The sequence below is a fragment of the Alternaria rosae genome (genome assembly GCF_020736505.1).
Source record: "Alternaria rosae strain MPI-PUGE-AT-0040 chromosome Unknown BKA58scaffold_5, whole genome shotgun sequence".
Lineage (NCBI taxonomy): Eukaryota > Fungi > Ascomycota > Dothideomycetes > Pleosporales > Pleosporaceae > Alternaria > Alternaria rosae.
This window is the reverse complement of record NW_025763574.1, coordinates 586,964-600,579: the sequence shown is the minus strand read 5'-3', so window position 1 is coordinate 600,579 and position 13,616 is coordinate 586,964. Positions and strand designations below refer to the sequence as shown.

The 13,616-nt window shown below is 52.6% G+C and overlaps 6 protein-coding genes across 6 annotated transcripts; 2 read left to right on the top strand and 4 right to left on the bottom strand.

The window, feature by feature from the left end:
* Positions 1–79: 79 nt before the first annotated feature.
* On the bottom strand, positions 80–1,717 carry BKA58DRAFT_171612 (arabinogalactan endo-1,4-beta-galactosidase). Its single transcript, XM_046165186.1, has 2 exons — positions 429–1,717; positions 80–376 (listed from the first exon to the last, which is right to left on the bottom strand). The coding sequence occupies exons 1-2, from the start codon at positions 1,547–1,549 to the stop codon at positions 286–288; spliced, it is 1,212 nt and encodes a 403-aa protein (XP_046024975.1). The 5' UTR covers positions 1,550–1,717; the 3' UTR covers positions 80–285.
* Positions 1,718–2,999, bottom strand: BKA58DRAFT_171611 (uncharacterized protein). Its single transcript, XM_046165185.1, has 2 exons — positions 2,668–2,999; positions 1,718–2,618 (listed from the first exon to the last, which is right to left on the bottom strand). Exons 1-2 carry the CDS (start codon positions 2,869–2,871, stop codon positions 1,887–1,889), a joined length of 936 nt encoding a protein of 311 aa, XP_046024974.1. The 5' UTR covers positions 2,872–2,999; the 3' UTR covers positions 1,718–1,886.
* Positions 3,000–4,137: 1,138 nt separating this feature from the next.
* BKA58DRAFT_171506 (RNA polymerase II transcription elongation factor-domain-containing protein) lies at positions 4,138–5,970 on the bottom strand. Its single transcript, XM_046165182.1, has 2 exons — positions 5,643–5,970; positions 4,138–5,587 (listed from the first exon to the last, which is right to left on the bottom strand). The coding sequence occupies exons 1-2, from the start codon at positions 5,761–5,763 to the stop codon at positions 4,275–4,277; spliced, it is 1,434 nt and encodes a 477-aa protein (XP_046024973.1). The 5' UTR covers positions 5,764–5,970; the 3' UTR covers positions 4,138–4,274.
* On the bottom strand, positions 5,971–7,230 carry BKA58DRAFT_171538 (uncharacterized protein). Its single transcript, XM_046165183.1, has 2 exons — positions 6,700–7,230; positions 5,971–6,635 (listed from the first exon to the last, which is right to left on the bottom strand). Exons 1-2 carry the CDS (start codon positions 7,019–7,021, stop codon positions 6,178–6,180), a joined length of 780 nt encoding a protein of 259 aa, XP_046024972.1. The 5' UTR covers positions 7,022–7,230; the 3' UTR covers positions 5,971–6,177.
* A 1,393-nt stretch (positions 7,231–8,623) lies between these two features.
* BKA58DRAFT_314840 (uncharacterized protein) lies at positions 8,624–9,123 on the top strand (the record flags this gene model as incomplete). The annotated part of the gene is made up of 2 exons (XM_046167494.1): positions 8,624–8,768; positions 8,816–9,123. 2 exons carry the CDS (start codon positions 8,624–8,626, stop codon positions 9,121–9,123), a joined length of 453 nt encoding a protein of 150 aa, XP_046024971.1.
* A 1,235-nt stretch (positions 9,124–10,358) lies between these two features.
* On the top strand, positions 10,359–12,964 carry BKA58DRAFT_171485 (kinase domain-containing protein). The gene is made up of 2 exons (XM_046165181.1): positions 10,359–10,612; positions 10,666–12,964. Exon 2 carries the CDS (start codon positions 10,837–10,839, stop codon positions 12,919–12,921), a length of 2,085 nt encoding a protein of 694 aa, XP_046024970.1. The 5' UTR covers positions 10,359–10,612; positions 10,666–10,836; the 3' UTR covers positions 12,922–12,964.
* The last annotated feature ends 652 nt before the right edge of the window (positions 12,965–13,616 follow it).

The following is a 13,616-nucleotide window of genomic DNA, read 5'->3' as shown; positions in this document are numbered from 1 at the left end:
TACATATCGTTTTGCTGTCCGTTTTAGAATCCCACACTCTTTTGATGCATCGATCAAGTTGCTCAGAGATGATGCCGTTCCGATTCATGACATCTGTCTTTGGTTCAGACTCACATCTGGGGTATGTAGGAGCCAAGTAGCAATGGAAGAGTATCTGTAGTGAGAAGTATATACCAAATTCATACTTTCTCATATCGCAGCAGGCGTCCTGAAACCTAGAGGAAGACCGAGGCTAAGAATTCAAGCCGTCGGCGATCTGCAATACGCCCTAGAAGGTCCAGTTCATCAATGACAGCTCTCAAACAATTCCGTCGCACTCAGCCGCATACTGCTGCTAACCTTACTTCCTCTCCTAACATGCTTCGACGCAAATGCCCTATCACAAGTTAGTACTGCCTTCATATACACATCAACACTCGATCACTTACACATCACCAACAACTTTCCTCATAACCAGACTATCCACCCATTCGCCCTTGATTTGTGTCTTTTCCTTCGTCAAGCTATGTCTTTCAAATCCCAATCTCTCCGCTAACTTCCAACTCCCCTCGTTCCTAGGATCACACTCAATCTCCATCTCCAGCTTCCCTTGGTTCTGCAGTCTTTCTTTCAAGGCGTCGATGAAGGCTGTCATGGCTTCTGTAGCGTAACCCTTGCCTTGCATTGAGGGCAAGAAGGAAAACCAGAGATTGGCGTGGGTGACTGGCTTGATAGTAGATTCTCCTGGAAGGGAGTCGGAGTTCGCTTGAGATGTTTTGGCGCCGACGCGGCCGATGAATTGTTCGTCGAGCGTCTCGACAGCGAGTTCATACTTCGTTCGCGGCACGTCGTTATGGTTGCGAATGTTCTCCAAGACGAGCTCACGAGCTTGCTGACGTGTTCGTGGGGGCCACTCCTGGTAACGTGCATTTTGCTCGTTTCCTTCGAGAAGAAAGTAGCCTTCCTCGTCCTTCATTACGAACTCCCGGAGGAGCAGACGGGGTGTCTTGATGGCACCGAAGCGCTCGCCCTTCACGTTTGCGCGGGCGATGGCTGCGAGTTCTTCCTTGGTAAAGGCACCAGAGGCTTTGAGGATCTTCTGAATAACATTGCCCTTGGCGACCATATAATCGACGATGTTGTTTGCTTTCGCTGCGAGTTCTAGCTTCACTCGCGCGTACTCATCCCTCAACTCATCGTCAGAGCGTAGCGTATCGCGCAAGCTGAGGTGGTTGCGCGTTTGTGCAACACCGTCGACACATATGTAAACGTTGTGGCGATTGGATTGGTTAGGGTCCTTGAAGGCATGACGGTCCACGATCCCCAGCTCTCCAAGGTAATCGAATTTTCCTTTCTCGATGAGAGCGTCGATAGCAAGCTGAACGTTATCGCGAGTAACAATGATGTCAACGTCGATGATAGGTTTGGCGACAAGTCCCGGTACTGATGTACTACCCACGTGCTCGATCGAGAGGTACTCGATGTCCTGCAGGTGATGTTCCAACTCCGACTTGATAGTTTCGAATTGCTGCGGCCATTCCTTGTTGTATTGCTCGATGATGACGGACATTCTTGACAATAGAAGGGAGGCGTATAGTAAAGCACTGATCAAGTCGGCGGCGCCTGGTCGAGGTTGAACAGGTGAATGTGTCGGCTAAACCTACCAAGCTTGTGGAATGCTCTCGCTTCTCACCCGGGCGCGCCCGAGGGGTGCAGGAGCAAGAATGTCGGTGTAACAAAAAGCATGAAAAGAGTGCAGAGACAAGCAAGATAGCGGAAACCCGAGATTGAGGTGGTACATAGAGCCAAGATGCCGCTTGCGCACAAAGGGCGAATGCAACGCGGAGATGCGGGCGAGACTCCGGCCCGCTTGCTTTGATTGCGCTCCAGCCTCCAGACTCGTTGAACTAATCATACTCTTCAATCTTGATCACAGGTATGTCTGCGTATGGCGGAGGCGCATCTCGGCCCAACAGAGCAGTCTCGGCCTCAGAGACTGTGCCAGCCTTTTCCTGCTGTCTCTGGATAAACAGGCGACGTGCTATGACGAGGCTAACCGCAAGCAGTGCGAGGAGCGGAAGAAGTAGGGCGTCCTTTCCAACACGTATTCTGCCAACAAAAGCGTTCCAGGCCCTCGACATCGTGCCAAGTTTACCGTACTCGTCCCATTCGCGTGGATCAAACGTTGTTTGCACCATGGCCAGCTTTCCGCACTTCATCCTAGGTGGTTGCGCCTTGTCCTTCGTGGAGACAATCTGTACATCTTCGATGGAGAGTATGTATCCGCCGATCAGGTTCACATCGTACTCCCTGCGTATCAAGATCTGTACAGCCTTCTGACCCAACTTGATTGGATCAGCAGTCTCTCCCCAGGGCAAGCCCGTTACGTTGAATTGAAGCCACCAGAGTTCAGGTTTGTCGGCGCGGAAGATGGTATGCTCATATTGTAGGGGAAACAGTATCCTGCTGTGCCTGTTCGGATTCGCGACGTCTTCAGATCCGGACTCCGTCTCGTCCTGCTCCACCTCGGTAATAGCCTGCTTCGCGTTTATGTCGAGAGGCATGGGATCAAGAGGGAATATGCGCTGGCCGTTGAGAAGTAACGCATCGTTGAACTCGTCCAGGACAAACTCGAGCAACTGATCACGGTTAGTTGTGTACACTGCCAGGACTGTGGAGTGTAATCACCAAGGAACTTTCTGGTGGTGGATGCACCCATTCTGCCTTGTGAGGACTTGTCCAGGCACGCAACGGGCACTCGGCGCATTTCAGCTTCACGGTGTATTCGCGGCCACCCTCCACTTCAATGACTTGATCATGATCCGATGTAGTTGGAGGCGTGGTGGCTGCAGAAGCCAGTACCGAAAGACCGAGAAGAGCACAAGGACGCATAGCGATGTTGACGAAAGACACAATAGAAGAAGAAGAAACGATATTGCTCAAAGAAGTGATGTTCGCACAAGGAGGCGGGAGATGGCCGACGATGCCGGGCGACGCGTACAAGCCTCGGGCTACGGCAACGCTAGCGCAGGGATCACCAGCTTGAGCGTGGGAAATGCTCATTCTAGAAGCCAGTCTCCTTGCAGGATCTTGTCCACATACACGGCGCATATAGCAGACGTCACAATTTTGGCAATCAGCCTAGTTCAGGTTCACCAACATGTGACTCCGGGATAGGTCATGACGACCGCCGACGTGCACCATTCACGACCTGTTTATTGTACATTATGGAAAAAAATGTAATCATCAGGCTCGTCAGAAGATAACGCCTCTACTGATACCTGACTGCCGTGTATCCAGGTGGTAGATGCATGTCTAAATTGAAACGACAATTTCTAGCGATTCCATGACTGCCCAAGCACGTGCTCCGCTCAGACTCACCAACAAAGCAGACGAACATACCACTGTCACACAAACATCTCAGTCATCGACGGGGTCGAGCGCAGTATGGAGTCATACAAGCTTTGAATTCTTCGTCGGTGTTGATGCAGCCCTCCACCATCAACCTCTCGATACCCGCACGAGCTAGATAGCTCAAGCACTACACTACCGTGGCAGACTGGCATCAGAAATGGTACAAATGCTGCACTCCAGCTAACACAGGTATGACTCTCAACCCTGCAGCAGGGGGGCCGACTGATAGGTTTGAACAGGCTGGCTCGCATACTGCTGTCCTTGGGTTTTGTACGGCAGGATCAGATACCGAGATGGTAACCAAGGCAACGTGGAAAAGTACTCTGGTTGCAACGAAGATGCAAGCTATCCTTCCCCCCATAGCGTTGATTCCATGCTGACCACGAACGCAAAGTGCTGGAAGTGCTTTGATTGATCTTGTTGTGCGGACTTTTGCGGCGGATGTATCTTCCTGCCTCTCCGCAACCGCATGATCATTCGGAAGAAGTATGGACTGAAGATCGAAGGGTGGAAAGGGTGACAGACCTGGTGCAAGAATTTCTTCTGCGCCTGTTGCTGCTGTTGTTGCAACCTTGTACAGCAAGATCGGGAGATCGAGCATCATCATCCAGAGAAGAGGGTGGAAGTGGTATTGCAGTCGGCGCCGGTCAAAGCGATGGTTTTCTCAACTTCGAAGTCACCATTCGCGCGGGAGTCACATCGACCGTCAGCCCCCCTAGAGGAAGCATGGCAAACTTCCAGAAACGACGCGGAGGATCGTCCAGGCAGAGCGATCTAATCGTGCAGCTGTCATGACCAAGCATAAGTGTGCTCATACATCCGATGGAACGGGAAGACGGGCCATTAAATAGACATATGGCAGAACCATACCGATAATGTGTTCACTCCTCTTCACTCTCTTCACTGCTGTCTCCGCCCATCAAGCCCCTTCTCATAAGCTCTTCGAGATCATCTTCGTCGTCGTCCGCTGCTGCCGCTTCACCAGCCATGCTAGACTTTCGGTCATGACCTGCCGTCTCCTGTCGCGCAGGTGGGCCAATGTCCATAGGTTCGATGTCTCTATTGTAATCGTCCTCATCATCATCCTCACCTTCTGCATCGTCGCCACCCAGATCACCAAAGTCAATCTCGTCTTGGGCGTTGCGGTTGCGGCGTGGGTTCGGCGAGCCTTCGCCGTCGCTGTTGGCGGCGCTGGCGAGCGATATCGGGCCGTTGGAGGGGGAGCGGAGGTAACCTGCGTTAAGGTTTGAGCCGAGAGATGCCATGGCGCCCTTGTTGTGTCGTGGTGGTCGTGCATCGGGCACTTCGATCTCGAGGCCACCATCATCGTCTGACTCGCCCTCTGCGTCGTCGTCGTCGTCGTCGTTGTCGTCTGACTCGTGTTGTTGCTGGTGTTGTTGGCGAGGTGGCGATGGATGGGCTGGTGAGGAAGCTGCATCGCCGTCGGATTCGTCAGACGAGTGTATGACTTCGGAGGATTTGATTCTCGACGCTGGCGGTGCTGCGGGCTTGGCTTTGGCCTTTGGTGTCGTATCGGTTGCGGTGCGTTGGAGACGGACGGCTGGTGTGGCTTGCGTCTTCTTAGGCTTGACCATGGGGTTCGTTGCCGCCGTCTTGCGCTTCTTGGGCGCTGGTATAGCAGCAGCCTTCCGCGCTGGAGCAGCAGTCGCAGATGCGCGGGCCCCAAACTGTGGTGTATTGACGGCGCTGCCTGTGCCCGTCCGGTAGTCTGGCGAAGAGGCGTACCGGTATTCGGACTCGTCGCCCCGTTTCTCTTTCTCCTTGCTCAAGAAGTGTCGGAAGTCGTAGGGGTTGTCTGCATCAGGGTCTCCTCCGTCGCCGTCGGCCGCTGCCTCACCGAAGAGATCCTCTTCGCCATCTTTGCTCTGTGCGTCATCCTTGAGTTTCTTGGGATATATCTTGGCGTGTTGTGACGAGACGTCCTTGCCGTTCTTGGTGGCGAGATTGAAGGTGTAGCTGCTGGACAGAGGCTCGAGCGTGGCCTGCTGGCTGGCGGGATCGAAGACGAGGACGTATGACTTCTTGAGTTGTGACTTCTGCCCTGTGAATGTGAAGATATCCTTGTTGCCCGAACTGCTCGTATCGTCGATGCGGAGGTTGTATAGGCCGGTCGACGAGGGCGAAGTAAGCGTTGTAGAGCGCGAGTCGGATGTTTGTGGGGGCTTGTGGTTGTCTACCCTCTGAATTAGAAGGCGGACAAGGACATAGATATTGCAGGCCAGACTCACATTTGACGCCGCTAAATTCTCCTGGCGCGTCGTCGCTGCCTGTTATGCGGTCGCTGATATGAAGGCTGAAGTGTGCCTTCTTGTGCGGTTCGATGCGACTCTCAAGCATAGGGGACGCCATTCTACGCGTCCACCTGTGAGACTTTTGCCTAAATGCAAGGGAAGAGAAAGGAAACGAAAGATAATAATGCGAACGCTACGCTACCCAGAAAGTGGACCAAAATGGAATGGCAGGTGTTTGCGGAGTCTCAGCTGCGTTGTTCACGTCAACCTGGAAGTCGCGACGCCGGCCGGTCTGGATTGGGACGCTCCGCTTGCCGTCTCCCGCAGCTAGCCCACCCCACACCTGCACTACTAATTTTAGCCTGTCTCTCAACTTCTCCACCCACGCCAGAAACAGCTGTATATCAAGTGAGCTATATCAATGGGAGAAGAGTTGAATCCTCATGCATCGTATAACGCTACTATGGCTACAATTATGTTCCCCAAGCGTGTTGGACGCATGACGACCCCACTCAGTTGAGCATCTAACAGCCTATATATCGTCGGTATATCTCGTCTTGCTACCATTCATCTGACCATCGCTCTCAGCTTGAGCCATCAGAGCCTGCGACGCCTTCCTTTGCTTCCGCTTCTGCCAGAAAATCCGAGCAGAGAACGCCATGCAAAGCGCAAACACCAGCATGACGCCGATGATGTAGTGCAGTCCCCATGGGGCTAACTTATCATCCTCATACGGTACCCCTTCAGGATCAATCTCTGTGAAGATCTGCCGTCCTCTGTCCGATGGTGGCTGCTTGTTGACAACCGGGAAAGCCTGCGAGAGGCCTCCCTCCAGGGTGCCAGGAAAACCCAAGGCGCAGACCATGGTATCCGCCTCAGGCGTGAACTCAAATTTGATCGGGACTTTAGCCATGCCTGATCCCATCACGTCGAAGCTCGTAGACCATATTCCACCATGACCCGGTTTCTCATCTAGCGTGATGGTCAGAGCTGCCTTGTCATACATATCAAGACTGTGTGCTGCAATCCATCGTATGCTGTGAAACGGACTTACAGCAAGACTCCCAGTCAAACCCTCCCTGAGTTATGTTATCCTCATTCTTCTGCTGACAAGGCTTGCAGTATAGGTTTCGATGATTGGCAGCGGGAACGTTGGAATCCCAAGGCCAGGTAGGCTCGATAACGTCGTTGATGTACACGGGGACGGCGCCAAAGCCGGAAGTAGGTGGGACGTGAGCGGAAGTCTCAAGGTACTGCTCGATCTCGAAGCTAGAGCTTTGGGGGTGCTTGCTAGGCATCAGATCCTGGTTGCCGGGCTCGGGGAATACCCATAGGATTGGACTTGGGCAGTCGCAGTCGTCCTTTGTGGGAGCCATGATGTAGGTTTGATTTCTTCCTTGGATGCTGTTGAATCTTGAGACGAAAAGACGCCTTTGTTAGTTTATGTGGGAAATGTAAGGAGAGAGCCGCGTATACAATCATGAATTGACACTACTCGGGGCAAACCATATCCTGTCACGTAGTAGCCTGAAGCATGGGACCTTTCGCCCGTCGCGCTAAACGTTGTCGTGATTGGCAGACTTCGGAGTCGGGCGTTCGGGCTATGCTGATTCTAACGCAAAGCAGCGGGGCGGAGTTCGTGTACAGCCGTTGCGTACGCAGCATCGCGGTTTCAACAAGCACATGCGAAGCCATGGTAGTGAGCCGCGAATCAACAGCATAGAAACGCCGGTGCCTTGAGTTCTTTCGACGCAGGTATCGCAGTCCCATCGGCCCGCAATTGCAAAATGATCAATGCTGTCCTCACGCGTCACTTCGAGAGAATACAAACTGTCGAGTAGACGATCAAATGACGATATCCCAGTGTCGGGGACAGTCAACGATAGCGCGTCATCATGGCTACTGAAGTTGTTTCAAGTGTGGAATGTCGATGACCTGACGGATCGCAATGCCAAGACGCTAACCAGATAAGACTGGTGCAGGCCGTAGCTGCCAGTCTCGACTGGTACGCACTGCAATCTTCATTGAACCAGGAAATATGCTGCTGGTCTGCTCATCGTCTCCTTCGAGTCAACACATCACTCCACATCCCGCACAAAAGATCTACCTAGTAAGCATACCGGTCGCCTAATATCCAAAGGTCTGACCTTACTACAACTGCGTGTACTCCAGCGTGACTTGACCCCAAGTCTGAGCATTAAGCTTATCTTTATTTCAATATCGGAGGTTTGGTGAGGGTTGGCCCCACGAGTCTTTAAGCAGAACTTCCCTTGGAGAATATTGCAACAGTCAAACTGCACGATGTATTGAAGCTGTAAAGCTGCTGCCCGATAATTCGGGCAGTGTCTGCGGCCAGCAGATCGCCAATACCAAAATCACCCTCGGCTAATGTATCGTATGCAAGGCAGTAACGGCATTGTACACAATGGACCGTTCAACTCGAAAGCCTCATTCAGCGACGCTGCTGCAAGGATGCATCGGTAAACATGGTCTGCTGTTATCGACTAGCGAGCCAAACCCATTCTCGTCCGATAAACCCAAACAGCCATATTAAATGTATTGCCAACCAACACATCGTCATGTGCCGCCAACCGAGCAATATATCGGAGTATTGAAATTATCCGAAGGCAGTACAGAGCCATAACACACATGCTTGTCCATCTGCCGTGTAACCTTGGTCGGAAGAAAGCGAACCTCTGGATTGGTCTATACATACTGGCATAGGAATATGTCGTCCTGTGCACGGCTTCGTGGACTGTTTAGTATGGAGTCGACGCGTGAGTGATGCTCGTATGAGGACTTGCGGGCCAGTCGTGGGGCTGCTGGAGGGACTTTGACGATGGCTGAAGGCGGTATAAAACGGAGAAGTGAAAGCTACGAGTTGCACTGTCGCTCTGTCGTGGAGGCATCTTTTGCTTGGCCTCACATTTTATCGGAGTCGCTCGTTCACCACCCTCGCTTTGGACACAACGTACATCATGCGCCTCGTCATCCCCAGCCTCTTGGCCCTGGTAACCTCAGTCAGGGCTGCCGGCATCGCTGTCGTTTTGAACAATTCACCAGAGCCTATCTATATTTGGTCTGTCGGTGGCACAGTCGGTCCTCGCAATGACATCAAAGCTGGTCAGACACATGCGAGCTTTGGCTTCGTCTTCAACTGACAGCCACAGGCGGTATCTACTGGGAGGAGATGCGCCATGACGAAAAGTCTGGAGGCATTGCGATCAAGATGACGAAAGAGGCGGATGGTTTAAACTCCGGTGCTCCTCAGCAGGTGTGGGCATACAATCTGGATGGCGGGACGGTGTGGTACGATCTCAGCACTGTCTTTGGGGCACCATTCGCTGGTAGCCGATTAGATGTTACTGGCGATAATGGGGGTAGCATTGTGTGGCGGAATGGTATTCATCCAGGAGGCAATCAGCTCACCAAAGCTCCGAGCGAGGGGAACATATTCTTTTCCATCAACCCTGCTTGAGAAATGGAAGATGAGTTAGAAGTATAGAAAAGTAGAGCACCTCAGATGGATCGGAGCAGACTGCAATGTGTCGGTATCAGGAGTCGTCCCAGGAACGCAGCGGGTGGATGCTTCCAGTATGCAGATTTGTGAAAAGATCTTGATAACAAGTGCGGCAGAACAATTTGAGATGATCTTTGTTCACTGCTCTTTTTGGTGATAATTGAACCCGTCCGACGGGCACTCTTCGGTACCTAACGACTAGCAGCTGTACGTCGGAAGATCATTGCTCAAGTCGACGTGGAAACTGACAGCGCACGTGTGAATTGGCAGTGGTCGCAAAAATTGTGGGCGAACCGTCAAATTGGGAGACGTGGGGTCGGCCGTGCTTTCCAGGGCTGGTCGCGAAGTGGCAGTCGCAGATTGCCGCCTTCAGAGCTGCTTCCTCTGCCCAGCGATCGAATCGCCGCGTCTAGAAAGAGTCACCGACATTGGACTTCATGCAAGTGCGTCTGAAGGATCCATGGATGGCGACCGACAGCTGTCTGTGCAACGCCACATTCTGTTGTGCTTCCGCTGCGCCCGGACGCCCCAAACTACAGCTCGCCTCAGGCGTCCGGTCGCGAGTCATTGCGCCGTCTTCGCACGCCATCAGACGCCATTCCACCAGTACAGTAATCATTCATGCCATCAAGCCGAGATGTTGCCGTCTACACAGCTGTTCCACGGCCACGCCGCAATCTGCTTTCATCCATCAAGGGCGTCATTTCATCTTATGTCGAGTTGGCATCTTGTGTAGCCTCGGTTCTGACATCCCGACCGGGTGTATCCTATCTCCAATCGCCGCCAGTCGCCTGCATGGTGCTACTGTATGATAGCGACTGCGAGCGGTATCGCGCCATGAGCATCGGGTGATGCAAAATTGAGCCGCATCTAGGTGCTGATTCGCCTCCGTCAGCACCATCAGCCTACCCGTGATTGCGACGAGCTTCAGGTGGAGCTTGCCCAATTTTCGATCTTGCGACATGACCAGAAACATCGCGAGATTACAGCTGCGTAGGCAACACCAAGCTAGACGGAAAACTAGAGCCTGGGGATATACTGCACTCACACCTTTAGCCGCCCTTGGGGAGGATTGGCGTGCACAATAGCTGCCACCGCCCACTGCTAAAGGCGATGCGCCCCGCTCCAGGAACGGCCCTCCGCAAAACTTATTGGTATGCTAGTTTAGCATCCGTCTCCCTGCGTCTGTAATTCGCTTGATGCACCATGTCTTATCAACCCTCCGCCTGGAAACACCCTGGTCACGTTGCACATGGCGGCCGCTTTCGGGGCCACGCAGACCTTTCCAGGCAAAAGGCCCTACCTCGCCCTATGCCAACGACGCTCAAGCATGCGCCTGCTATTGCCCTTCTTCTGGTGATTGGCCTCTAAGCGGCGACCCGACGCCATGTATTCGTCGCCATGCCGCTTGCCACAACCAGAGGCGTTCCGAGAGGCGGATCAAATTGTGTACCACAATCAACAGCCGATGTTTCTGGCCCCGCTGACGCCTGACAACAGCATTGTCTTACTCCATACTTGCTGAAGCCTGACGGCCACTCTCCCTGTCGTCCAATTTTCTTCTCACTGGAGATGATCACCAGCTCACCACTGGGTGCGCGACTCGTGTCTTGTACTAACACGCGGGGCTCGCAGGCATAAGAGCTCCACCACAACCCATCAATCGGCACAATGAGTGCAAGGACATTGACAAACGTCGTCAACGACCAAACGGTCGCCTTGAACGCCCTGATCTATGGATACGCTGGGCACAGCCTCGTCACCCCACAGCACGCTCTGCAGCAGATATGGTGGACCGAGGAGCGAATCAACGAAAAGGTCAACCATGAATTCGTCACTTCAAGGCTGCAACCGCAGGAAAGGCAACGTCTCAACCAACCTGTCGGTTTTGGCGATCTGAGCGACGACACCTACATCGAATGGATTCTGGAGAAAGCAAGACGACTATTCCTAATACTGGTCGAGATTGGTGAAGCGGATAGGATCTTCGCTGTTGTTGACAGATCGTGGGACGACGATGATTTACCTCTGGAAATGGACGACATTGAGCAGCTTTCGCTTTCAAATCGCCGCGATAACCACGCCGATGCTCGCTTCTACCACACACAGTTTACATTCCTCCTGAGAGAACTCCGAGAAGGCATACACATCGATTATGCGCCCAATGAGGAAATCCCAGTCGAGAACGTAATGTCTCTGCCAGTGGCAGTGAGCTTACAGGCTTGGCAACGTATGCACCTACCGAAGAAGCCAAAGGAGATTTACGTTCGCAGGCGGTTTCCGCTGGGCGACCCAGAAACACCGGATGCGTTCGAAGAAGACTTCAAGATGGATGTCGAGAGCGCAAGGATGGTCGAGCATGAGCACCTTGCGCCGATCTGGGCCTCGTATACCTCCAAAGCTGTTGGTTACATCGTCACCAACTTTGTAGGGCAGCATACTCTTCGTACTTTCATCGATCACCGCAACCCGACTCAGTACCAGAAGCTATTGAAACCTGACCGGAGATGGCTGGTACTCAATTGGCTGCACTGTCTGTCAGATGCCATTGCAACGCTGCATCAGAACGGATTCTGTCACTCCGCTATACGACCATCAAATATTCTAGTTGACGAGCAGAATGCAATAGCATTCAGCGACATCGGTAGCCTTGAGACGTTTCAAAAAGACAAGAAGCCCGACGCAATGGACGCTTACGTATACAGTGCGCCAGAGACACACATCAGCACAGAACCTTTCGACCCCAATGACGCTGCACCTTCACCCACTATCCCAAACGGTCGACATGCTTCGATGATTAGCAAGAGTTCGTCTGGGTCATCCGGCAGTAATAACTCGCAACGGCAGAAGCTGACCAAAGCACCTACAACGGACTTTTCCGGTTTCAACTTTGGATTCAAGAAGTCGAAGACGAAGCCAACACCAAAGAAACGGTCGCGGGTGCACGAAACCGAGAAGGCAGATGTGTTCTCGCTTGGTTGTGTTTTCCTGGAGATCATCACATTCATGCTGAAGAAGAAGTCCCATGATTTCGTAAAGCACCGCACGTCGAAGCAAAGGACCAATACTGGCGGCAAGAACTCTCGGACAGATTCATCGTATCATGTCAATCTTGACAAGGTAGAGACTTGGATGAATTCACTCGAAAAGGCTTCATTTGAGCATGATGACGACGCGTTCCGTGCGATTCCCCCCATATTACAGGTCATACGAAGTATGCTGAGCAAAGCACCCATGCTTCGCCCTGCGGCGCGCGATGTTCGCGACAAGATCTTCGATATTCTCTTTGAAAACACCTCCATACCCGACATCCACTGCGGCGCTCATAAACATGATATAGGAGTAGCGGCATCGTCGTATTCCGGCTCGGATAGGGCGTCGCTAATGACAATGTCGACAATGACTTCAACGAGTTCGAGTACCTCTGACGCGGATACCATACGCTCGAGCACGACGCGTGTAAGCTCGATACTGAACTCGTATTCCGACCGAACCACCTTGTTCGGCATCGAAGAAGATGATAGCGCCTCGATAAAAACGGTAGAACCCATAGCCACACAAGCCTATATTGGTAGAGCATATGACTCACCGAGGGAAGCTCCGCTACCACCAGGCTCTCCCACTTCACCGACATCACCACGTTCTCCGATGTCACCAATGTTTCTAAGCCCTTCAAGCCCTTCAAGCCCTTCTAGACCGACGTCATCAGCCACGAAGGGAAAGTCGTGGAGCAAGCCGTTCATGCTGATGCCATAAGATTCTGCAGAATCGAGACCCATAATGTTAGACTCGAGCAGGCATCGCGTTCAACCTCCTCTTGCATCTTCATCATCTGAGCATACTCAGACATCCGCGAGGTTGCTATAGATTGCGGGGTTGTATGCAGTGCAGTCTTGGGTGGCACGTGGCGGTACCAACCTTACGGCACAGGGTGATATCGCAAGAGAAATAGGAAGGTGGTGAGCGACCTGGGCACTGCTATCATGCGAATGGCGGGCATGCATACGGCTAGGGAGTGCCGATGTTACAGGCATGTAGTGAACAACAGCACATGTGAAGTGCCCCACACCTACACAGACATACGCGTGCCCTGTACGATCCTCACAACTCGGCGATTTTACTGTTCAAGTTTCCTACAACGTAGCACGAATATACCTAATACCTTTTAACGAGTATCTGCAGATTCTTGGTTCCTGAGTGAGAGCCGCATACGAGATCATCGCAACCTGACGCTTGTCTCATCACCCGCACTTGCTGAGGCGGGGCATCCCCGCATCCCACGGCTGTACTACTCTGGTCAGGCTATCGCCAACAACTTCATGTCCATTGCGCAGGTATAGCATCGACATTGTTACCTCTTTAACTCCCTCAAAGCGGATCTCAGCAATTTTGCCGTCAAACCTCTAAACGTGCTATTGTTCACAAGGCCTGTATTCGACCTTCGGGTCATT